Source organism: Eumetopias jubatus, unplaced genomic scaffold, assembly GCF_037043125.1.
Source record: "Eumetopias jubatus isolate StellerSeaLion01/CBP00866 unplaced genomic scaffold, mEumJub1_p1.0 scaffold_11, whole genome shotgun sequence".
Lineage (NCBI taxonomy): Eukaryota > Metazoa > Chordata > Mammalia > Carnivora > Otariidae > Eumetopias > Eumetopias jubatus.
This window is the reverse complement of record NW_028274817.1, coordinates 85,993,082-86,018,037: the sequence shown is the minus strand read 5'-3', so window position 1 is coordinate 86,018,037 and position 24,956 is coordinate 85,993,082. Positions and strand designations below refer to the sequence as shown.

The window sequence follows — 24,956 nt, the reverse complement described above, 5'->3', positions numbered from 1 at the left end:
CGCCCGCACCCAGGCCCCGACCGTCCCCGCCGCGCCCCCGCGCCCGGACGGGCGCACGCGTCGTTTCGGTCCCTCGGCGCGGGGTCGCTCACCGTGGCCAGCCTGTCCGACCGCTGTCGGAGGCGCCGGCCCGGCTACCTTTGCCTAAACAGGACGTCGCGCGTACCTCCGGGCTCCGCGACAGCGCCTTAGTGCGCATTCGGTCTCGTGGCGACTTCTAGCGCACGGCCGTAATTTCTCACCCAGACACGCTGTCGTCTGTGGTCCCAGCCGCCAGGCTCTCACACGCACACACACGCGATTGCAGCTTTCCACACTCTCTCTCTCTCTCTCTTCTTTGCACAGCTGGTTACCGATCTGCAGGCTCGCCGGCTGTCTCCGACACACGCCGGTCATGCTCTCTCTCACAGTCCATGTCACACCCTCGCCGCCTTCCACAGAAAGTCACGCCTGTCACCGTCCGTCCCGGTGGCCTCGGTGGGGGGAGGGGCGGAAAAAGGCTAGCAGCCTCCAGCGTCACCTTTAAAAATATATATTTACAGGAACAATTCCCCATTCTCTGGGACTCTTAGAAAAAAAGATCCATTTTTTGGGGAAGTAAAACAAACAGTGGAGACAGGTGTAGCACCGTCCCCCAAATCACCAACCCCCAGGTCCCCAGGCCCGGGCTGGGCCGATGCTGATAGGAGGTGAGCCCAGGAGTCCTTTGAACCCACCCTCTCCAGCCTGGAATTCAGACAGGACAGGCTTTATGTCCCCCCTTCCTCCCTCCCAACTCCAGGGACACGTAAAGGGTCCTTTGTACCCGCCCGCAGGAAATTGGGGGGCTGGGAGGGAGGGAGCTGAAAATACACGTTTGGTATCAAAAATAAACACTTGGGGGTGGCAGGAAGATTCCCCCCCCTCAAATCCCTTCCTTCCCACCCACCCCATCTCAGATATAGGAAGAGATGCTCCCCTCTCCCCTATTGAAAAGCCCTGTTTAAAAATAGATTATACTATCAAAATGGCAGGGGGCGGGGGACAAGGTGACCTGGAGTACTGGCTGGAGGGGCCCCCCAGACGGGGACCGCTCCCCAAAAAAACCCTCCATTGGGAGGTAACAGGCAGGACCCCAGGAGTTTGGCAGATACAGGAATGGCTTCTCAGGGGGAGAAGAACAACAGGGGCATTCCTCCCTGGCCTAAAAGGTGGTATCTGAGACAAAGGCTGGGGAGGTGGAAATTCCTATTTCAAGGGTGTGAGTCTTTCCTTGGCCAAGACTCCCAAACCGTGAAACGGCACAAATGCTTCCTGGACCCTCGGGTATGGCCAGGAATAATAAACGACAAAAAGCTACCTCTTCTACTCACACCCCAAAATGGAGACAGGGCTCCCTCAGCTTCCCCAGGGCAGGCTGAGAAATAAATAAAGAAAGGTCCTTCTCAAGCCAGACCCCGATTGTCTCATCTTGGGGAGAAAATGTGGAGATGGGGGAGATGTCCTCACCAACCCCCCAAAAGGGGTGGGCCAGGCTCCTCCCAGTGGCCTTCAAAAAATAAATAAATAAACCGTCCCCACCACTGCAGTAGGAGACGTGTAAGGGCGGCCACTGGGGAACTGACCAAGAAGAGAGAAGTTGTATGTTTCCTGTGGAAGGGTCACTGAGAGATCTTTCCTAAGAATCCCTACCCCACCACAACTAGAGCACAAGTCTGTCAGCTGAACTATGTTTCTCCTTGAGACGGCTGGCTGGAGAGAAGTTCAGGGCCATGGATGGAGTGACCCCAGAAGGGGGTGGTGGTGGTGGTGGTGGTGGTGGTGGTGGTGGTGGTGGTGGTGGTGGTAGTCATGGCTTCTGGGGCCCTGGGGAGAGCACCACGGGGGTTGAGAGGCCATCCACGCTGATGGAAGGGATGTGCACCTGGGCGCTGCCACTGGATGGAAACTGGGGACAGAAACAGGGAAAGATCATGGATAGGGGCCATGCTAGGGTCTCTCACCCTCTCCGAGATGGGGGAAGGGGTTCCTACCTGGAAGGAGAGCTTGGCTGGGCTACGGGGTGCAATGGGACTCAGGGTGCTCCAGAAGTGAATGCTGGGGGGCAGCGAGCTGGGTGTCAGCAGCACCGGGGTCTGTGGGGAAGGGGCGGTTGGAGCTCAAGTGAGTAGAGCGCAGGTGGGGGAAAAAGAGAAGGAACGTGGCTCTAGTCCCACCAGATTTCCCACTCAGACTTCTGAGATCACCCTCCCAAAGTGTATAGGCTTAGCCCCTAACTGCTAAGGTCAAGCCCATGACACCTCTCCGATGTTACAGACAACCCCTCCCAGCTCCCCGAGAGCCCACCTCTAGCTTCATTGGGCGAGACCACCTACAAGACCCCATCCACATGTCGCTTTCAAACCTCACAGGTCACTCACTATCCCATCAGTTTAGGATCAACCTCCAACTCTTACACCCCACCAACCCATATACCTCACAGGAAACCCAGTAAAGAAATCCCAGACCAAAAAGCCCCACGCAGGATCCCCAAGCCATGCCCCGACCCAGAAAACAGTCCCCCGCCCTCCACGCAAAGCCTCTCGGTCCCCGCCCACAACCCCCCCACCCCCCCCACCCCCCCCCACCCCCCGCCAAGACCTGCCCTTCATTCCAACAGCCCGACCCTCGGCACCGGAGACTAGCTCGCCCTCCCAGGGAATCAAGGCCGTCCCTCCAGCCAATCCCACTCGAAGGCTCCACCCTCCCGCTCACCCAGACACAACCACACTGGCCCCTGCAGTCTAGCTCCTCCCTCACCCGCCGCACCCCTTCACAGGCACTCACCAATGTGTGCGTGGGTAGCAGGGACGGGGTCAGCGCTGGCCCCGGCGCCTGCAGCCCGGAGCCACTTCCCGATCCTGGAGTCCGTTCGGGTCCTGGCCCACCCAGCAGGCTCGGGCTGAGTGGAAGCTCCAGGTCCCGGGGCTTCCGGCCCTTCTGAGGCTGGGCGATCTCTGTGCTGGAAGCAGTGGAAGCCGCGAGGCCGCCCACCTGCGCCGCAGTCTCCATGACGACCGCGGGCAGCCGGGCGGGCGCGCCCTCCGCAGGAGGGACTTCCGGCCCGGCCTTAGCGGCTTCCTGCACAAACCCCGCCTCCCCACCGACTGCAGCTTCCAACTCTTCCTTGGGCCCGTCCACTTTCACTTCTGGGGGCAGTGGCCTGCCCAACCCGGGCTCCACATTCAGCTCTTCTGATTTAGGGTTCTGGGCCTCGGGTGGGGTCAGGATGACCTGGGAGAGGAGGGGGGCGGGCAGAGGGGGTGCGTAAGGATTGCTGGGCTAGTGAAGCCAAGGACTTGTCTTGGAAAGCAGGACTTGGTACGGGGGCGGGGGGGCGGCATGACTACACATCAAGACAGGTCCACCAGCAGGACGTGGGAGACTGCCAAGGATGTGGGGCTTCTTCTGAGGCAGCTTCTCTCTGGGGGACAGGGCTTCCCCTAAGGGTGGGCCTCCTAGGGATACTGCCCTCATTCATGAAAGCAGTGGTTCTCAAAAATTTGCCTTAGGGACTAGCAGCGTGTGCCTCATCTGGAAACTAGTTAAAAAGACAAAGTCTCGTGCTCATCCCCGATCCACAGAATCAGAAACTGTCGGGGGGTGGGCCCTAGAAATCTGTCGTTTAAAAAGCCCTCCAGGTGATTCTGATGAATGCTTAGCTGAGAGAACCTATGCCTTAAGCAAATAACATTCAGGGCACTTGCATGGCTCTCCTCCCCACCCCCTTCTCCCAGGGAACTTCTGCGTTCCTCCTTCCACCATATCTAAATAGGATGTTTGTGTCCCTTCTACCAGCACCCCTCCTCATCTGGGAATTGCACCCCCACCCTCTTACTGAATTTCCATATTCCAGTCCTTACCTGCAGAGGCAGGCCGGCCTCGTCGGCCTCCAGGCAGGCCTCCAAGGGGCTTGGACTGGTGCTCCTGCTCCCAGATGGGGGCACTGCTGCTGCCGAAGGGGTGGTGTTGGGGAGCACTGAGGCAGGCCGAGGATGAGGGGGCGGCTGTGGCTGTGGCTGCAGGGACTGGATGGTGAAGGTGGAATAGAGGCCTGAGCGCATGTACTCGTTCCGGCTGCTGCGTGCCAAGCCACCCGGGCCTGCCATTCCTGCACCCTTGGGCGTGCCTGGTTTCCCAGAGGCAGCGTCCCCGGAGACAGCATGTACAGCAGTGGGGGCGACATTTGCCACAGCAGAGGTGATGGACACCTCGGGCTGGGGCGGGCAGTCCTCAGTGGAGCACCTCGCGACTTCGGGGTAGGACACAAACTTGTAGACGAACTTCTGGCCGCTCACTTTGCGGATGATGTTCTGGGAAGGGAGGAGATAGGATAAAGGGCCTTAGAAGAGAGGGCCCGGAGTGGAGGGAGAGTATGGATGAGGGGGCTGACGGGTGAGTCTCCCGCGGTCCTTTCTGCCCCTCTCCTGTCTTTTTACACATACACCATTCCACCTCCACATCTGCCCCCAACTAGGTACCCTCCCTCCCAGCCCACTTCTCACCTGCGTCTTTCCCAATTTGGGGGCTCCTCCCTTCTCCTCCTTCCGTTTCTACCTCTCTTCCCCATTGTGATTCCCCGCTCTGTATTCTTCCCAGTGTCTCCCCTTTCCCTCTTCTCCCTTCCACAACTCTTCCTTTAGTCTACTGCCCTTCTCCCCTCTGTCTCCCCTCCGTGTCTCCTTCCCATCCATCCCTCTCCACGTCTCCCCATCACTCTTCATCTCCATCTGTCCAGTCCCCCCACCCCCACCTCAGAGACACACACCCACACCCCATGGCACCTCTCCACAATGGGGCCCACCAAGGGGAGTCAGTGCAGGAGCAGGCTTTCCTCCTGGCTCCCAGAACCAGGGGTGTCTGTGGACTAACAGGGCCAGGCCTTGGGGGTGGCTGCCAGGACAGGTGGGGAGTGTGGCTGATGCAGTAAGACAGGAAAATGAAGTAACTGATGTAAATATTGGAAGAGACCAAATTAATATCGAAGACTGTGGTGATGAATTATTAATATAGAGGATTTTTTTTAAAGATTTTATTTATTCATTTGAGAGAGCAAGAATGAGAGAGCGAGCGAGCACATGAGAGGGGGGAGGGTTAGAGGATTATTTAAAGCTATCGATAGAGACGTAGACCAGGGCAAGGTCACCAGGAAGAACAGGCTGAGAAGCCTCATTCTTGTTTTTGTTTTGGGGCTTCTTTTGGTTCTCATAATTTATATCTTGACTTAGCTGTAACTGAGGAGCCTCATTCTTAATACTGTGGTACAGGCGGTGCCTGGGTGGTTCAGTCGTTAAGTATCTGCTTTCAGTCCAGGTCATGATCCCAGGGTCCTGGGATCGAGCCCCGCATTGGGCTCCCTGCTCAGCGGGAGGCCTGCTTCTCCCTCTCCCACTCCCCCTGCTTGTGTTCTCTCTCTCTCCGTCAAATAAATAAGATCTTTAAAAAAAATACTGTGGCACAGGTTTAAGGCATACCTGGGTGGCTCAGGTCATAATCCCAGGGTCCTGGGATTGACCCCTACATTGGGCTCCCTGCTCAGTGGGGAGTCTGCTTCCTCCTCTCCCTCTGCCCCTCCCCCCTGCTCCTGCTCTCTCTCTCTCTCTCTCTCACTTGCTCTCTCTCTCTCTCAAATAAATAAAATCTTAAAAAAATAAAAAATTCTGTGGTACAGGTTTAAGCTAAGGCAATTAGAAAATGAAGTGACTGACAGCAACCAGATAAGAGCATTAAAATACTGGTATCAACATTGGGGGGAATCTCAAGGCTGGCTGGGGGGATCGCAGAACACGTCTAAGATATTTCAGGATAGGTCTGGAGGGTCTCAGGGGTGTTGTGGTGGTCTCAGAGCACAGAATGAGGCAGCCTCAATGTTGTTTTGGAGGCTTCAGCTAAAGGAATAAAATACAAGAATGGAATAATTGCTGTAATTTATGGTGTGCAGCATAGGTCCAGGGCTGTTCTGGGGGACTAAAGGCAGCTGGGGGGCACTAGGGCACCCTAGAGACATCTTAATGCTGGTCAGGTATGTCACAGGGTGGGTTTGTGTTTCTCAGAAAAGGAATGAAAAGGGATATTCATTAATATTGTTTTGGAAGTTCCAGATAAAGAAGAAAATGAAAGGTGAGGGACGGGAAATCCATCCAGCACTTGTCTGAGAGTCTGAGAGGTTGAGGAAAATTTAAAATTTTAGCTATATGAATAAGATGATAAAATAATAAATTGCTGGGGTGGACCAGTGTTGCTTTGGGGATGCATGAGAAGGGAGTGTGGGGCTGGCATTATACGCGTTCTTTATTTTAGCTAAAGGAACGAGAGAAGAAAAGAACTGACAAAAGTGTTCAGCATCCTAGAGGATGAGGTAAGGAAAGGTTAGTATAATATTGCCATGGACATTTTGATGCTAGGAATAAGAATATTCTGGAATTCTTATTCTGGAATAAGAGCAGATTATGAAATAACTGAGGAAGTCCAGGACTGCTCCAGTTCCAGAAGACAGGATAAGGAAGTCATTATTAACACTGTTTTCCAAAATTTTAGCTATAGGCATAAGACAAGAAAATGAAATGTTGGGTGGGGTAGAGTAGAACAGCATGACCTTGGGGGCCTCAGAAAGTGGGTGAGTAGGGGTATTAGTATTACTACAAAGGGTTCAGCGTTAAAGTAATAAGACAAAGAAAATACCTGAGATTGGGGCGCCTGGGTGGCTCAGTTGGTTAGGTGACTGCCTTCAGCTTGGGTCATGGTCCCAGGGTCCTGGGATCGAGCCCCATGTTGGGCTCCCTGCTCAGCAGGGGAATCTGCTTCTCCCCCTCCCCCTGCTCATGCTCTCTCTCATTCACTCTCTCTCTTTCAAATAAATAAACAAAATCTTAGAAAAAAAAGAAAAAGAAAATACCTGAGATAAATGTTTGGGGTGCCCAACATTGGTCTGAGAGTACAAGAGGAGAGGGTAAAAAACAGTAAATTCTGTTTTCAAATTTATAGCTATGACAATTAAGACAAGAAAATGAAATAACTGACATAAATGTCGGTGGTTCCCAGCCCTGGTCCCAGAGGCCTTACCTTGTCATAGTAGTACCGCAGGGCCCGGCTGAGCTTGTCGTAATTCATGTTGGTCTTGTTTTTACGCAGCCCCCACAGCCGGGCCACCTCCTCAGCATCCACCAGCTTGAACTCACCGCCATCCCGTGAGGTCCAGGAGATGATGTGGCCGTTGCCTTGTTCTCTCAGCAGCTGCAGCAGAAACTGCCACAGCGTCACAGAGGGGTCCATCGCTGGGGGAGCGCTCACGCCATCCCAGGGGTACCTGGAGGGCAGATGGCTCAGAGCTGAGAAGCTGTGAACACAGAAGGAGGCAAAGGTCAACAGGAGGAGAACTGCTTTCTTGCCATCTTGTCTCCACCTCGATTCCCAAAGCCCACCGTTGTTCCCTAAACACCCTCGGACTGAATTCTAAGCTCCTCAGCATGGCTTTGGACGACTCCCCATAATGATGGGAGACTTTTGGGGACAAGAGGATGGTGTGAATGTATTTTGCATGTGGGACAAACGTGAATCTTTGGGGGCCAGAGGACAGACTGTGGTAGGCCAAATAATGGCCCTCTCAGAAACGTCCACATCCTAGTCTCTGGAACCTATGAGTGTATTATGTACACGGCAAAAGGAACTTTGCAGATGAACTTAAGGTTACAGTAAAACCTTCTCTCTTATCTGCAGGGGATATGTTTCAAGACCCCCAGTGGATGCCTGAAACTGTGGACAGGACCAAAGCCTACATATACTGTGTTTTTTCCTATACATATACACACAATAAAGTTTACTCTATAAATCAGGCACAGTAAGAGATTAACAACAATAACTAATAATAAAATAGAACGATGATGGCAATATACTAGAATAAAGGTTATGTGAATGTGCTCTCTCAATATCTTATCGTTCTGTACTCACCCTTCTTCTTGTGATGATGTGGGATGATTAAATACCCATATCATGAGATGAAGTGAGGTAATGACGTAGGCACTGTGACATAGTATTAGGCTACCACTGACCTTCTGATGACAGGTCAGGAGGATCATCTTCTGCTTGACCACGGGTAACTGAAACCGCGGAAAGCAAAGATGCAGATAAGGGGGGGTACTACTGTATGGACCTCAGGGAGATTGTTCTGGATTATGTGAGTGAGCTGCATCTAATCACAGGAACTCTTACTAAAAAAAGCAAGAGGCAGAAAGAGAGCTCTGAGAGATGCAATGACAGAAGAGGCAGGAGAGATTCGAAGCATGAGAGGGAACTGACCTGCCATTACTGGCTTTGAAGATGGAAGAACAGAGCTCGAGCCTGGGAAAATGGTGGCCTCAGAAAGGTGGGAATGACCCTCAGCTGACCGTCAGTAAGGAAACAAAGACCTTAATCCTACAACCTCAACGAACTGAATTCTGCCAGCAAGTTGAACGAGCAGGAAGCAGATCCTCCCGTGCAGCCTCCAGAAATTGCTGGATTATTGCTGAAATTACCCACACCTGGGTTTCAGCCTGGTGAGGCTGTGCTGGACTTCTGACCTCCAGAGCGCCAAGATAATAATAATTTGCATTGTTTTAAGCAGCTATATTTGCAATAATTTGTTACAGCAGGAGTAGAAAACTAGTATAGTGCCCCTCACCTGAATGTTTTCATTTGCATCCTCTGCCACATCAAGTATCAAGTTTTCCAGGAGGTTCCTTCTGCTAGCCCCCCGCAAAAGCTGTTCACACTGTGTGGGGCTCCCTTCTGCCTAGAAGTCTTCCCCATCGTTCCAGTCCCAGCCACAGGAGCCTTGCCTTTCTGAAGCGTTCCTGAAACTCAATGCCTGCTCTCTTCTACTTTGTACTCCTCGGGCCTGTTATGGTCCCTTTATGTTCTCCTCCTTGGTACCAGCAATAACTAACATTTGCTGAGTTCATAGGCTTGGCTGGTATTGTTCCAATCAGGCAATATGGCCTACCAGACAAGCACTCAGGCTTTAGAGCCAGACTGCCAGGACTGGAATCCTGGTTCTGCTACTTATTAGCAGTGTGACCCTGGGCATATGCTTTAACTTCTTTGTGCCTCAATTTTCCCATCTGTAAAATAGGGATAATAACATGCTCACCTGTGAAATAGGGATACTAATAATACCAAGTTCATAGAGTTAGTGTACAGATTAAATATCATGTGCCTGGAGTATGATAAGCTTTTAATAGATTAATTAGTTTCCAATTTGTTCATAATTCCTTATCTGCTATTCCAAAATCCAAAAAGCTCTAAAAACAGAAAACTTCTTGGGGCACCTGGATGGTGCAGTCGGACAAGCATCTGACTCTCGGTTTCGGCTCAGGTCATGATCTCAGGGTCGTGGGACCCGAGCCCTGCATTGGGCCACATGCTCGGCGCGGTGTCAGCTTGGGGATTCTTGCTCTCCTTCTCCCTCTGCCCCTGCCCCCGCGCATGCAAATAAATAAATAAATATTTATTTATTTATTTAAAGTAAATAAATTTAAATTTAAAATAAATTTAAATAAATAAACAAATCTTTATTTCTTTATTCTCAAATAAATTTTTAAAAACAAAACAAAAAACCGGAGAACTTCTTTATCACCCTTTGGGCAGCAAAAACAGATTTGAAATGAACGAGGCCCTTTCTGGTCTTTAGTGATTCTCACTTAGTGTGACTGTTTACACATTCTGCTACAGAAATCTGAATGTGGCTGATTACTGAGCTCACTGAGGGCATTATGTAATATTTCTTTTTTTTTTTTTAAGATTTTATTTATTTATTTGACAGAGAGAGACACAGCGAGAGAGAGCACAAGCAGGGGGAGTGGGAGAGGGAGAAGCAGGCTTCCCAAGGAGCAGGGAGCCCGATGTGGGGCTCCATCCCAGGACCCTGGGACCATGACCTGAGCCGAAGGCAGACCCTTAACGACTGAGCCACCCAGGCGCCCCTATGTAACATTTCATACGTGCACCTTGTTACCTTTCTAAAATCTGAAATTCTGAAACACATCTGGCCCCATGGGCTTTGGATAAGGGCATGCAGACCTGTACTGCTATTTTTATAGGTACTGACTCATTTATCGTTCATCACAACTCTGGAAAGTAGGTGCTCTTTATCATCGCTAATTTACAGAGGAGGAAGCTGAGGTACAAAATGTCCAGATGACGTCTATGGGCCACAGAGCCCAAATGGCCCAGCCAGGATCTGGATCCCATGCAGTCAGATTCCCGTTGTCTAAACATGTAAACCATTAGGCTAAACTGCCCCCACGCTGCTCCCTCAGCACGTCCCGACAGAACGGGCCCTTCCCCGCCCCCCTCTTTGCTGCACTGGAGGGCGATTTCGAAATAAACATGGAGCTTCCTATTCCTTAAGGAATGCGCTTTCATCGATCAACTGTTCACTGGCTGGGACTGTTGGGTTATGAATAAGACCTCCCAAACCAGGTTTTAAAGAACCTTCCTTCATTCTTTAATCCGTAATGAAATACACAGGATGATCAGCATGATCCTCTCATGTCTGAGCTGTTTTGAAGTTCATTGGGCGGACACAGTTTTAGGCTACTATACAAGTCACAAAACCATGAAGTGTCCACGTTTGAGAGCCCTGTCATCAGAGGCTTTACTGAGTTGACTTCAAAGACCTGCTTGTTTCAGAGGCACAAAGAGTTCAGTGTGACTCCTGGTGGCGAAGACAGGCAATTTTACCAGATCCTCTTTCAGCCTCGAGAGGACCTATTAATTAAGATAAAATCTGACCGTTTGCTCCAAGCCTCAACAGCACACAGGGTTTTGCGTTTTGTTTATTATCATATTTCCCACTTGACCCCTCATAAGAGGCCTAGTAACCTGCCTTCCTCGGGTGTGCTTACTTCTCTTCGTCTCATTCATTTAGTAAGCATCTACTGAGCGCCCACTGTGGGCTGGGGGCTGGGGATAATAGCTGTGAACAAAACAAAAATCCCTGCTCTAGTGGAATTCACATTTCAGTGGGGAAGACAGTTAAGAAAGAAGGTAAATGAGTCAAAGAGTACATCAGATGGCGAGAAGAGCTATGGAAAAAATGAGGCAGGGAAGAGGTTGTTATTTTTGAAAGGGTAGTCAGGCGAGGGTAGGCCCCAAGCAGGGGACATGTGAGCAAACACCTAAATGAGGCGAGCGAGTCAGGTCTGTGATGGCCCGGGCAGCGGGTTGATCCAGGCAGAGGACACGCCCAGGGTGAACAACCCTGAGGCTGGAGCGCGCTGGGCAGGTCAGAGGAAGAGCAAGGAGCCGGGCAAGGTCAGAGAGGAGGGGGGAAGGGTGCAAAAAGGAGTAGGGAGGTGAGAACAGAGGGGCCGTGGGGGCCAGACTGAGTGAGGCCTTTTTGGGACCTGCCAGGCCTTTGACTATGAGTGAGAGAAGAGCCACACGAGGGCTGCGGGCAGAGGGGCAACAGGCCATGACCTGGATTCTAACAGGATCCTTCCGGCCTTTGTGAGGAGAGAACCGGCTGGAGGGGCTGACTGCAGGCTACTGCAAACGGTCCAGGCGAGTGATGGTGGCGGCGGCAGCGGAACTGGGGAGGAATGGCTGAGTTCTGGATGAAATGTGGAAACGGAGTGAGCAGGATTTGCTGACAAGAAAGTATGGGGCGGGGGGAGTGAGAGTGACATCACCAAGGGTGATTCTAGGTTTGTGGCCTGAGCGCCGGAAGGATGGAGCTGGGGACCGACTGAGATGGGAGTGCCGCCGGAGAGCAGGGTTCGAGGTAAGATCGGGAGGTCAATTCTGGAGATGGTCTCAGAGGCCCGTTCCACACCGATATGTATGCGATGAATAATGATACTAATTTTCAAAACGGTCCTACAACCCCTACTGTGTGTCACACACCGTCTTAGTCATTTTAGCTCACGTGGTCATCAAGCAACACTGTGGGGTGCGCATTATTATGATCCTCCCATTTTCCAGATGAGGAAATAGGGGCGGAGTTCAGTCACTTGCCCAGAGTTCTGTAGCTGGAAGCCGGCAGAGCTGGGGTTCGAGCCCAGGCAGTCTGGCAGCAGGCAGGGATCCCGGGGCTTTACAACAGCCACTCTCTATGAAGAGAGACAGAGAGGGAAGACCCAAGAGGGGGTCGGGGATGGTATTTCACACAGGGTGAGCAGGGAGGGCTCCCCGAGGAAGTGACTCGTGGAGGTAGCAAGCCATGCGGCCATCTGTGGGAAGGGTCTTCGTACAAAGACTCTAAGGTGCCCACGAGCTTGGCACCCTACATCATGGGCACGTGGCGTTCATCCAGTTTCCACTTCGGAGGATATGTATGTACCCTACCCCCTTCTCACACCTGATAAACTATTAGATGATCCTCAAGTGCTGCTATCTCCCGGGCAGAATGAATTCTTCCTCTGTGTGATCCAGTGTGCCGAATAAACCTGTGTGCTCTTGCAAAGCTCTCCTCTCTGGGTCTCCAGTCTCCTACTCCTCTGCCCTGCTCTAGCTGTGCGACCTCGAGCAAGTTACTTAACCTCTCTGGGTCTGTTTCTGCATTTGCAAAAGATCCTCAAAATACACTATTCTCAAAGGCTTTTGTGGGGATTAAGTGCCAATACATGTAAAGGACTTAGAAAAGTATCTCTGGCATGTGGTAGACACTCGACAAATGTTAGCTCTTAGCGTGTGTATCAGCCTTCTCCCTCCCCCCACTCCCCAACCTTATGTATCACCATGGCCTATACCATCTGGCTCCCATCACCACTCTAACCTTGCCTCCTGCCTGCCTCCCTCCCTCTGCTCCAGCCACAATGACCTCCTTCACGTTTCTTGAATGTACTAGGCACAATCCCACCGCAGGGCCTTTGCACCGGCTGTTCCTTCTGCCCCTAGAACACTCTTCCCCTAGACATCATGGCTTCCTCCCTGATCTCCTTCAGGCCTTAATTCAAGAGTCACCTTCTAAGTGAGGCCTGCCAGGTGCCTAAGATTTCAACCACCCCCATACTCTCTCCCTGTCTTCCCTACTTCATTTTCCCCCTTAGCGCCTGTCTAACATACTATCTAATTTTACTTACTGTTTTATTTATATAGTCTGTCTCCCCCACTTTTAGCAAACGTCTGCTCCACAAGGACAGGAATTTCTGCCTGTTCTGTTCCCTCCCATATCCCCAGCACCTAGAAGAGTGCCTGGTACTCAGTAGGTGCTAAGTGTTTGCTGAATGAACAGTCTCAACTAGCTTTTTCAACTAGCTCTCATATGCCCTCTTCACCTCCATCTCTCCCACCATCCTGATTTGTCTGAAATAATATTTTTCACATTCATTCATGCAATAAATTTACTGGGCACCTACTATATACTAAGTATATTTACCCAGCAGTAAATAAGCAAACAAGAAACTGTAAGCCCTCACGGGACTCCTTTTCCAATGGGGAGGGACAATAAACTGGTAAACTACACAGTGTGTCTGATGGTGACCAAGGGCAAAGGGACCAATAAAGCCAAGAAGGGCCCTGAGGCCTGCTAAGTATGTAGGTTCAGATGGTCAGGGACAGGCTGACATTTGAACAGAGCTCTGAAAGGAATCATGCAGAGATCAGGGGGAGAGTGTTCCAGGCAGAGAACAGAACCGATGCAAAGGCCCTGAGGCTGGACTGCATCTGCTGTGTTTGAGGATGAGTGAGGAGCTCAGTGTGGCTGGCACAGAGTTGGGGGGATAAGGCGCAGGAGGTGAGGCCAGGGAGGTGACTTGTTTTATTAACTGCCAGGGATGCTTCACCCTGTGAGGGGATTCTAGTTCTGACTCCTCCATTCTAGAAATGAGGAAGCAGGGGCAGAGGGAAAGTGGTTAAATCACCCGGGTCATACAGCTGCTGTGATTGGGGATGGAGGGGTGCTGAGACGAGGTGTGGAGTGGAGACAACTCTGCAGGCAGGGTGATGGCAAGAACAAAAAGCCTGGGGATGGCAAGTAATTTGGTGTTTAAGGAGTGGGGTCTCACGTGGGATGGGATGAAGTGAGAGAGGGGAGCCTCAAAAAATTATTTTGTGTTCTGAGGGGCAACCTAACCGGGTACTTATCTCCGAATAAGGTACTGAACCCCCTATGCTGAACTTTCCTGAGCACCTGTCTCACAGGGTTGTGGTGAGGATTAAATGAGCTCACTGATACAAAGCACTTTGCCAGGTTCCTAGCAGGTGCTCGATAAACCTTAGCTCCTAATGGCATTATCACTATCTCTGATGCATTCACTTATTGTAGGGAGGCAGAATGTCTTAGGGGTTAATGATGTGTATGGGGGGGTGTTCTAGAGTAAAAAAGACCTGGGTTCAACAAACACACAGGATGAGCCACTGCTAAGGAGGGAGGGGGGCAGGGAAGGCCATGGACTGATCCACCACGAGGAAAGGAGGAACAAAACAAAAGCACCCTCCTGGAGGGGGGATTACAAAGCACTGGACTCAGGGGAGGGCATGGGGGTGTGTGCCTGAATGCAAGCACATGGGTAGCAGGGAAGCCAATGAACAGATCCACAGCAAAGGCCGGGGCGGGGGGGGGGGGGGGGCGGAGTGCAAAGGCTCATCTTATTTACGGGAGCGGGGGGAGCAAGGGGAGCAGAAAGACATACTGACTGTACCACAAGAGATGGGGTGAAAAGCCATCACACAGACTGCTTAAAAGGAAAAGGGAACGAGGCCATGGACTGGGCTACTGAAAACGAGGTGATAAAAAGCACTAAACTGACTCACTATTAAAAGAAAGGGGGAAGCCCAAGGACTGGAGCAACAGTCTACAAAAAAAGGAGAGGGCAATGGGCTGATGACTAGGGGGATGTGAATACAAGCCTTTAGACTGGTACACTGTAAAACGGCGTGTGTGACAGAACCATGGACTGATGCACTGGGGGACTGGAGGAGGCAGGAATACAACTTCACAGATTAACTCACTGTTAAAGGGGGTGGGGGGGTGTACAACGCCACGGATTGATTCACTACAAGGAAGAGGAGCCGTGGAACAAACAAGGCTACAGACGGGGCCCTTGAAAGTTGAGGACAGGAGAAAAACAAACATTCAGATGCACCTACTGTCAAGGAGTCGGACAATGCCAGAGCCGGCTCCCCTCTAAGTGGGGGTGGGGGCAGGACCATGGACGAGTCCACCCTAAGGTGGGGTGGGGAGAAAACACAAGCACGCAGACCGATCCATTATAAAACAGGAAGGGGGGGGCTCAGGCCACGGTCAGATCCACTACAAGGGGCGAAGGGAGGGGACAATACCACAGGCAGGTCCACCAGCCATGGTGGTGGCGGTGGGCAGTCGAACACCAGCAGGCCACGGGCCAAGCCACATCCCTCGCGCGGGGGCGGGAAGGATACGTGGGGTCACGGACGGGCCCTCCACCCTCCAAGCCCCGGGCTCACCTGTGTGTAGCGCAGTGGCAGTATTGGCAGCTCCGGGGGGCGGGGGCTCCATGCGCAGCCCCACCGCCCCCCAGGCCCGGGCTCCGAGGCGGCGGCGGCGGCGGCGGCGGCGGCGGCGGCACCTAGATGCCGCCCCTGCTTTTCCTCACCGCTCACGTGGGCCTACAGAGGAGGAGCCGAGCATTCTGCCGCTCGTGGGTTGGACAGAGCGCCTTGGATCGACCGCGCGGCTTCCAGTGTTGGGGAGGCGGGTCCTGCCCCACAGAGCTGTGCCGTGATTGGCCCAAGGGGGACTGATGGAACGGAGATGGCCGCCTGGGTTCCGAGGGGGCACGCTGGGCCCCGCCGGTGCTTCACGCTGATTGGCTCAAGACTGACAGCCCGTGGGCGATTGACAAGACTCTGGGGGCGCCTGCCTCACAACGATTGGCCTACACGGAAGACAGCCTCCGAGGACAGGGGCGGATGGACTCTGCTTTCTGCTGATTGGCGGATGAGGGAGTCCAGACAGCTGCCAAAACACCAACGGGGCGGTGCTGCACGCCACGCTGCTCAGCGGAAGCAGGACTTGTATGGAAGTGGGCGTAGCAGCAGGCTGGCAGGGGGCCGGACCAGGGCTGTGCGTAGGTGGGCAGGGTAACTCTATAGTGATTGGCTAGAATAGACGATTTTAGAACGGAGCCCAGATAGGAGGGTTGGACAGCAGCCAGGCACGCAAAGGAGCGCTGAGTGGCGGAAACTAAATGCCTACGAGGAGGTCAGCGTTGAGCAGCAGCCAGTTATAAAGGGGCGGAACCTGGCTCTGCGTTGATTGGCGGAAGCTGGACTCAACCTAAAATAGGGGCCGGACCAAGGAGGGCGGGATGCGGCTCTGCACCCATTGGTGGAAGCTGGAACTATTTAGAAGCGGGGTGAGGCCAAGGTTGGGCCGAGACGGGCGTGGGTGTAATCTAAGGTACCCCGGTCATGACTGGGGTGGGGGAGAGGCGCAAACCTTAGGGCCAGGGATGAAAGGCTGATTGTCTTGGGAACAAACCTCCACCCTGAATCGGCCCATTCTCTATGATAAGTCAGTGTTACGTCCAGGAAGAGAAACAGAAAAAAAGAGAAGGGTCAGGTGGGAGGTCCAGGTTGCCAAGACGACAGAAAAGAGGGCAGAGTGGAAAGTCAAGTGGCAAATGCTGCCAGGCAACAGGCTGGAGGCGGGACTTCAGGGGTGCTTTATAGGTTCCACACAGAGGCTGGATCTCTGGGGCTCCTGGTAACTTTGTGCTTTCGAAACAGGGCACCTTAGCAAACAGCAGGGGTTTAGGTGGGGAAAAAAGGGCCATGTGACTCAAAGGCATTCAGGCTCTTTAATGTCTGAGGAGGCGGGGAAGAAGTCAATGGTGAGGTGTCTCCGGGAAATTCTGCAGGCCTTGTAGTTCTCTAAGCCCCTGAAAAAGAGGACAGAAGAGACTGAGCAGCCTGGGTCCAGGCCTCCACCCAGGCTTGCTGTGACCTCCCCTCCCTCAGAGCCAGCCTGGCTCCAGCTTAGAGAGAAAGATGGTCCTTCCCGTCCCTGGCTCTCTCCCTTCCTCGGGTCACACCACCCTGAACACGTTTGGAGATAAGAGTGGGAGTGGGGTGAGCTGCTCTCACCTCTAGCAACATGTGGATATGGGCCTTGATATTCATGGAGTCCTTGGTGAGGCTGTCGCTGAGCCTGGAGAAAAGAAACAAGAAAGGGCGAAGTGGGCCCCACTTATGCTCATGAGGATGATGCTTCCGCATCACTTCCAGAACTACCTGCGTCCTGGAGGACTTCCACGTGGCAGGCGGTAGGACGTGCTACTGCCCGACCACTCCTGTGCACAGATGCCTGGCCACCATCTGGACTGCACTGATTCGGAGACGCTAATCGAATCCCTACTCTATGCCAGGCAATTTTAGGTACTGGGGAGAGAACAGCAAACACAACAAACAAAAATCTCAGCCTTGTGGAGCTCGAGTTCTCATTAAGAGGGACGAATTATGGAATAACATCTAAAGTATGTCAGATGGCTATAAGTAAAATGAAAAAGTTAAATGATGAGAGAGGCTAAGGAGTGCAGGAGTGGGGGCTACAGTTCTAATGAGAGTACTTACAAACGAATGCACTGAGAAGCGTTTGAGTAAAGACTTAAAGAAGTGGATCATGTGGATAGATGGAAGATGAATGTTCCAGACACAAGGGCCAGCACATGCCAAGATGCTGAGGTGGGAGTGTACCTGGTGTGTTTGAAGCAAAGAGGCTGGTGTGGCTGAAGAAGACTTAAGTGAAGGGGGAACGGTAGGAGGTGAGGTCAGAGAGGTAAGCTGGGGAGGCAGATCGTGTGAAACCCACAAGGCTCTGACTTTTACTCTAAGTAAAATGGGAGCCAAGGGAGGCATGTGATCAGAGAAGGGATGTGAACTGAAAAGGTTTTTTTTTTAAGATTTTATTTATTTATTTGAGAGAGCGAGTGAGCATGAGCAGGGGGAGGGGCAGAGGGAGAGGAGGAAGCAGACTCCCTGCTGAGCAGGGAGCCCGATGCAGGGCTCGATCCCAGGACACTGAGATCATGATCTGATCTGAAGTCAGATGCTTAACCAACTGAGCCACCCAGGTGCCCCACTGACTAGGGTTTAAGCAGATCCATCTGGCTGCGGTGTGGAGGACTGGGGATAAGAAGAGCTAGTGTGGAAGCAGGAAGTCCAGTGAGAAGGCTACTGTAACAGCCCAGGTGAGAGATGGAGACTCAGACCAGTGTCAGCAGCTGAGGTGATGATTAGTGACTGGATTTGGAATATATTTTGAAGGCAGAATCAACAGGATTTACCAAACGGTTGAATGTCAGGTATGAGAGAGGACTCAAGGAAGATGCCAAGGCCTAAGCAACTGGGCAGCTGGAGTTGCCTGAAACCACTCTGGCCCTTGACTGTTGAGTTACATAAAAACCAGTCAGTTCCTTATATCTTCTGGGCCGATTGGATCAGTCTCACCCAAAAGAATCCTAATTGATAATACAAAGGATCGAGGAAGGCCCTTCTGAAGAATAAAGAATGAGTAAGAGTTAAATAGTAAGAGAAGGCCCTTTCCCCAAAAAGGCCAAGAGGCAGGAAAGAGCTTCGGAGGAGCAGTCAGGAAGTCGGAGGGTTAGGAATTAAGTGAATGGTGGAAGGAAAGTGGTACAAGAGAAGGTCCCAGAGGTAGAAAGGGGCTGGATCACGCAGGGTCTTGATACTATGATAAAGAAGGCGGATTTTATTGTGCTGAACCTCTGTCAAAGTAGAAATCAATTTTAGGCAAACTAGATACGGTAAGGAAAGTAGAAGGTAACAACACAGTTAAATCGGAAAAAAAAATACAGCACCGTAAACCCATTTATATATCAGCATCTCCCAGATTTATATTTTCAGTCCAGACCCCTCTCCTGAACTCCAGCCTTGGGAGTTTTAACTACACCTTCAAAAACTCCACTTCAGTGTTTTATAAGCACCTTATACTGAACAGGTCCTAGGCTGAACTCCTGGGTGTTCCTCTCCAAATCTGCTCCTTCTCTATCTTCTCCCTCTCAGATCATGGCAGCTCCATCCTTCTAGTTGTTCAGCCCAAAACTCTCACACCCCACATCCAATCAAGCATTCTGTTTAAAATTGCAACTGCTCCATCCTAGGCAATGTTTCATTTCCTTTTTAAATTTTTTTAATTTTATTTTTTTTTAAGATTTCTTTATTTGAGAGAGCGAGAATGAGAGAGAGAGAGTACATGAGAGGGGGGAAGGCCAGAGGGAGAAGCAGGCTCCTCGCCGAGCAGGGAGCCCGATGCAGGACTTGATCCCGGAACCCCGGGATCGTGACCTGAGCCGAAGGCAGTTGCTTAACCAACTGAGCCACACAGGCGCCCTCCTTTTTTTATTTTTTTAAGATTTATTTATTTTAGACAGAGAGTGGAGGAGGGGCAGAGAGAGAGGGAGAAAGAGAAACCTCAAGCAGACTCCCCACTGAGCACAAACCCTCACCCAGGGCTTGCTCTCAGGACCCTGAGATCATGACCTGAGCCCAAATCAAGAGTCTGGTGGCTTAACTGACTGAACAACCCAGGCACCCATCCTTTTTTTTAATTATTAAAGTATAATTGACATGTAACATTAGTTTCAGGGGTACAACATAATGATTCGATATTTGTATACACTGTGAAATGATCATCACAATAAGACTAATTAGCATTGGTCATCATACAAAGTTACAAAAAAATTTTTCCCAAGCAATGTTTTTTTCTCTCCGTCCCCTGCTGTTCTCTGTAGCATTGCCAACCTGGGACATACTACATCACTTACTTATTTTTTATTGTCTGGTTTCCCTGACTAGAATGTCAGCTATGTAAGAGCAGAGGACAGAGACTGGTCTGCTTTGTTCCCTGCTGTATCCCCAGGATGCAAACTGTGTGTGGCACATGGTAGGCGCCAATGTATGTTGAATGAATGACTGAATGACCACTCCATTCAAAGGTACCTGAAGTCCTCAGGAAACGGTTGAGTGTATGTTTAAAGACAAGAAATCAATGAAACATGGTATTGTTGCTGAGAACAAGAATGCTTTCAAGAATATCTGGGGTAGTACTCAAAGAACACAGTACCGAACCTGATCAGCTTCTAAGGGCAATCTGAACATCAATAAAGAGAACAAAATTAGTTAATGGTACAAGCGTAGTCTAGGAAAGGCTATGAGTTGCAACACTTTTAAAAAAGGAGAAAAATACAAAGTCTACCAAATGCTAGTTGTAATGCAAATGAGAGATGTTTAATTTTTTGCTACTGCTGCAATATGTAAGGCAGTGTTAACAGTCAAATGGTTACTCTGTCTCTTTCTCTCTCTCTTTTTTTTTAAAGATTTTACTTTGAAGCAGTCTCCACACCCAGTGTGGGGCTTGAACCCACAACCCTGAGATCAAGAGTCACACGCTTGACACACACTGAGTGAGCCAGGTGCCCCTATTCTCTCTCTTCTATAGTTACACGTCTCTGGACGTGTATTCCTTTCTGTGTAATCAGGAAAGAATATACACACAGATCTGATCCTCCCACTCCCCAAAGAAATATGCTAAAAATAAGAAGGACTGACAGTCCTTTTGGTTGCATAAAATAACCTGAAAGAAAGTTAGTTCAAAGTGTGTCCCAAGGAACAAAGTATTTTCAAGAGGAGAGTGAGCTACCCAGACTCAAATCTTCATCTCCTAGAAAGATTAAACTTCTAGGAAGCCCTTCTAATTATAATAAAATAATAAGAGATTCAATCACATTTCTCATTACACTAATAAACCAGATAAATATATCAAAAAGATCAGACAAGGAGGCAGGCACTGACAATTTAAATATGTTTTTGGGAAAGACATCAAGTCTCAAACAATTAAAATTTCTGTCTGAAAGGCTCAGGAATCCTGTGACATAACAAGGAAAGTTTTGTTATAAAAAATGGATGTGGGGCTCCTGGGTGGCTCAGTCAGTTAAGCGTCTGCCTTCGGCTCGGGTCATGATCCCAGGGTTCTGGGATCGAGCCCCGCATCGGGCTCCCTGCTCGGCAAGAAGCCTGCTTCTCCCTCTCTCGCTGTCTCTCTCTGTCAAATAAATAAATAAAATCTTAAAAAAAAATGGATGTGGTCTAAATGACCACTAGTTCAGAACTGTGTTGGCCCATGAAAGCAGGCCCCTCGACCCCTTCACCAATTGGTCTGATCACTAAGATTTAGAAATCTCAGCAGATCTGAGGCTCTTTTGGGTCTACTAACACTGAAACCTTGGAGTGGTTTGAAAAGAGAAGAATTACTAAAACCAAGAGAGAGGCAACTCTGGCAGAAATGAACGTAGGAATAAATATAACCCAGAAGGCATTTTAGATCAGTGGTATTCATTCTTGTGAGATGGTATTCATCTAAGTGTATTGCTTGGTGTCCCCTCTCTTGGCATGTTTGCTTGCCTCTCGGCAATTCTGCTAACGTGGCAGTCACACGTGGTCCCCTTGCCAGGAATGCTCTCCCCAGATAGCCCCATGGCTTGTTCACTCAACCAAGAGACTCAAATGTCATTTCCCCTGGAAGGCCTTCCCTAGCTACATCTCAAACCTCTCATCCACACTCCCAATTTCCTTTCCCTGCACAAAGCCTTAAACTCAACTGGAGCCCATACTTTCTCCCCACATTACCTTCCCCTCCACCACCAGAGATCTGCTTCAATGCCCCCTTCAATCTGGTTCCAGCACACCCTTTTAAATTCATTCAACAAACACAGAGTGCCTACTGTATGCTATGTACTACTATATCTCCCTTTGTAAAGCTTATATCCTAATGGGTGAAGGCAATGAATTTTAGAAAGAAGTAAATCACACAGTAAACATCAAGAGGTCATAAGCAGAACAAGGGAGGGGAATGAGGAGTGCCAGGGGTTACAATCTTTTTTTAAAGATTTTACCCATTTAGAGAGGGAGAAAGAGAGAGAGGGAGAGAGAGAGAGCGGGGAGGGGCAGAAGGGGAGGGAAAGGGAGAGACTCTCCAAGCAGACTCCCTGCTGAGCGCAGAGCTTGATGTGGGGCTCTATCCCATGATCCCGAGATCATGACCTGAGCTGAAACCAAGAGTTGGATGCTCAACTGACTGAGCTACCCAGTCACCCCCAGAGGTTGCAATTTTAAAGTTAGGTTACAGAAGGCCTCGTTTCGGAGGTGACATTTAAGAAAGACTCAAACCGAGTTAGAAGAAAGGAAGCCATGTATGTACCTAGGAAAAGCGTGTTATAGGCAGAGAGCACAGCCACGGCAGTCACCCTAAGGTGGGATCATTCTGAGGGTGTTTCAAGAAGCCCGGGAAGGTCAGTGTGGTGAGAGTACAGTGAACGAGCAGGAGAATTATAGGGGGTGAATTCAGAGGTAACTTGTTTTACTGTTACTGATTTATAGGCCGAAACCTCCTGGATCTGGTCAAAATTAGGCCTTCAAGGAACTCTTCTGTCTTGTTCACTGCTGCCTCCCCACTGCTAAGTACAGATCCTGCCATAGAACAGATAGCCAACAAATGTGTGTGAATGAACAATACAAAGACCATTTACTGAGTGGTTACTATGTGCTATACTTGGGGCTAAGCTTTGCGTCTCCACTTTCCTCAGCCCTAGCCCTGAGGAGGAGGGAAATGGACCCTGAAGTCTCGTCCCAGGGAACCGTGGGGAAAGGGAGAAGGGTGCTGCAAACGGTGGCATTTTACACACTATCCTCATAGAATGGACTTACTCTGTGAGGAGATTGCTCTTACGATCAATGAACTTGAGAGCTTCTGCCAGTGTCAACTCCAGGAAAAAACCATATCCAAGGGCCACGTAAATTCGTGAAGTGTCTGGGCTGAGGAAACAATGGTTAGAGGAAGTGGGGGAAGTCCTTATCACTGTTTAGCATACTATACAGTTCATTGAAGATTTTTTTTTTAGTCCACTCCTCCCACCTTCCCCTGGGAGGGCAGGGATTTTTGTCCTATTCGATTCACTGTCATATCCCCAGCACCTAGCACAGTGTCTGGACCATAGCAAATACTAAAAAAAAAAGTATTTGTTGAATGAAGGAAGGGGGAAGCTGAGCCCTGTGGGCTCAGAGGGGCAGGTAGACACTCACACAACTGTGTCAACGAAGAAGTTACAGCCCAAATCCACCTGCATATATAACTCCGAGGGCTTAGCTTCCTGTGGGGCCAGGGAAAAAGAGGTAGGGGTCAGTGGTCAACTTTCAGGTCAGCTGACAGGTTTTGGTCTGGGATCTCTCCTCCCATCCCCCTCCCTTGCCCACACACACCAAAATGGTACCTAACCTTGGTGTTTTTACCTGAAGTCGCTCAATGACATTTCTCAGTTGAAGGTATTTGGACAGCTGCTCATATACCTTGTCGCGATGGTCCAGCACTTTTCTGATGGGACAAGAGGACAATGGTGACCAACAGGAAGCCCTGGCCCTTTCAGAATACCTCATATTATGACTGAGACCCTCATGTTGCCGTGCCCTAAAGAAACATTTTAGTGCGGAAGTTAAGATTTGAATTGTGAGTCAGACTGCTTGGGTTTCAATCCAGGCTCTCCTTTTTTACTAGTTGTGTGACTTTGGCAAGTAAGTAAACTCTTTAAGACTCAATTTCCCTATCTATAAAAAAGGGATGACAAATATTACGTCACAGTCATTAGGAGAATTAAATGAGTGTTTACTACAAAGTACTTACAATAGTGCCTAACCAAACAGTAAGCTCTATATATGTATTAGCCATTATTTGTTAGTACTATTATCACACTCTACTCCCAGTGCCTCCCTCCAATCAGAATATCCCATTCTCAAAAAAAAAAAAAAAAAGCGTCCCTTTCTCACCCTAGAAAAATCTTCCATCCCTTTAGGATGTTCATTATCCTACTTCTGAATACGCTACTTCCTGCTCAGATTAATAATGACAGTAATAATTTGTCATACTCATTGAGCCGGTACGGTAGTATCTATGTTAAATCCTTTACAAGGACCGAACACATTAAAAAACTCAAAACCACCCCATCAGGAAGGTTCCATCAATTTTCCCATTTCACAGATAAGAAAACTGAGGCACAAAAAGGCGAGGCAGGGTACAACGTCTTCACACGGATAGCGAAATGGCCAAGCCAAGGATTCGAACCCGAGAACTCCCGCTTTGGACCCTAGCTCAACCGGTAAGTGAGAGAGGAGGCCGCACATGCGCAGACACACCCTCCACTAAGGCCGCCACATCCCAGCCCAAGTCGCACCCCGGATGTCGCCCGTCCTTCTCGCCCGATCGGCGCACGGGGCCGGGCTCCGGACACCTCGTCCACCAATCAGAAGGCTAGGCCTTGACTTCGAACGCCCCGCCCCCCCCCACGTGGAACGTTCCACACGCCCGGCCCTCCACGCTGTCACTCACCGCAGGTCCCGCTGTAGCACGTCACAGATGAAGGCCTCATAGCGCAGCACTTTCTCCCCTGTGGCTTCCAGCGCCCGCCGTTTAGGGGGCGTCGCCATGATATGTTCCTGAGGAATGGGGAGGGGGTAGACCACGTTGACCACTCAGTTTGGCCTCCGGCACAGTACATCTGCACCCTCTCAACAGCGGGAGTGGGCTCGTCCGGCTCCTGCCCGGGGTTCTGCCTTCTGCCCCTCCCAACTCTGGGACTCGGCCACCCAGGGACACCCAAACGCGGCCCTCACCTTAGACCCGCCGGCAATAAGAACGGTTGCTATAAACCGTGACTTCCGGGTGGCGCGGGTGAATGACGTACGACAAGGGCGCTGGCCAACCAAATAGCCAGGTGGGGAAGGCGGTTCTAAGTGGCTGAAAGCGGGAGAAGCGGAGGAGAGAAGGGCGGGGCTTTGGGGAATCCGGAGAGAGTACGCACGACCGCAGAGCGTGGGAACCGGGAGGCGCGCCGAGTCTGTGGGGACTGTGTGTGGCTCGCGGGGGCGGACTTTCCTGGGATTTGGCGGGTTCTGGGGGAGGCGGGGCGCAC

General features: G+C 50.7%; 2 protein-coding genes across 3 annotated transcripts; both read right to left on the bottom strand.

Moving 5' to 3' along the window:
* Positions 1-516: 516 nt before the first annotated feature.
* ELK1 (ETS transcription factor ELK1) lies at positions 517-15,625 on the bottom strand. 2 transcript variants are annotated; one of them, XM_028113482.2, is made up of 7 exons: positions 15,424-15,625; positions 7,966-8,114; positions 7,081-7,354; positions 3,882-4,331; positions 2,806-3,252; positions 2,013-2,114; positions 517-1,927 (listed from the first exon to the last, which is right to left on the bottom strand). In XM_028113482.2, exons 2-7 carry the CDS (start codon positions 8,091-8,093, stop codon positions 1,829-1,831), a joined length of 1,500 nt encoding a protein of 499 aa, XP_027969283.1. In that variant the 5' UTR covers positions 8,094-8,114; positions 15,424-15,625; the 3' UTR covers positions 517-1,828. The 2 variants fall into 2 exon arrangements, with proteins under 2 accessions (XP_027969283.1, XP_027969285.1); XM_028113484.2 differs by lacking the exon at positions 7,966-8,114.
* A 1,134-nt stretch (positions 15,626-16,759) lies between these two features.
* On the bottom strand, positions 16,760-24,710 carry UXT (ubiquitously expressed prefoldin like chaperone). Its single transcript, XM_028113488.2, has 7 exons — positions 24,658-24,710; positions 24,374-24,480; positions 23,284-23,365; positions 23,077-23,144; positions 22,702-22,809; positions 17,065-17,128; positions 16,760-16,859 (listed from the first exon to the last, which is right to left on the bottom strand). The coding sequence occupies exons 2-7, from the start codon at positions 24,469-24,471 to the stop codon at positions 16,806-16,808; spliced, it is 474 nt and encodes a 157-aa protein (XP_027969289.1). The 5' UTR covers positions 24,472-24,480; positions 24,658-24,710; the 3' UTR covers positions 16,760-16,805.
* Positions 24,711-24,956: the final 246 nt, after the last annotated feature.

Coding starts and splice junctions, on each gene's coding strand:
- ELK1 (XM_028113482.2), bottom strand. CDS start 8,093: ATGATCCTCCTGACCTGTCATCAGAAGGTCAGTGGTAGCCTAATACTA. Junction 4,332..7,080: donor TGCGGTACTACTATGACAAG/GTAAGGCCTCTG, acceptor CTCCCTTCCCAG/AACATCATCCGCAAAGTGAG. Junction 1,928..2,012: donor CAGCCAAGCTCTCCTTCCAG/GTAGGAACCCCT, acceptor TTCTGTCCCCAG/TTTCCATCCAGTGGCAGCGC.
- UXT (XM_028113488.2), bottom strand. CDS start 24,471: ATGGCGACGCCCCCTAAACGGCGGGCGCTGGAAGCCACAGGGGAGAAA. Junction 23,366..24,373: donor GTGCTACAGCGGGACCTGCG/GTGAGTGACAGC, acceptor TTGTCCCATCAG/AAAAGTGCTGGACCATCGCG. Junction 16,860..17,064: donor ATATCCACATGTTGCTAGAG/GTGAGAGCAGCT, acceptor CCTCTTTTTCAG/GGGCTTAGAGAACTACAAGG.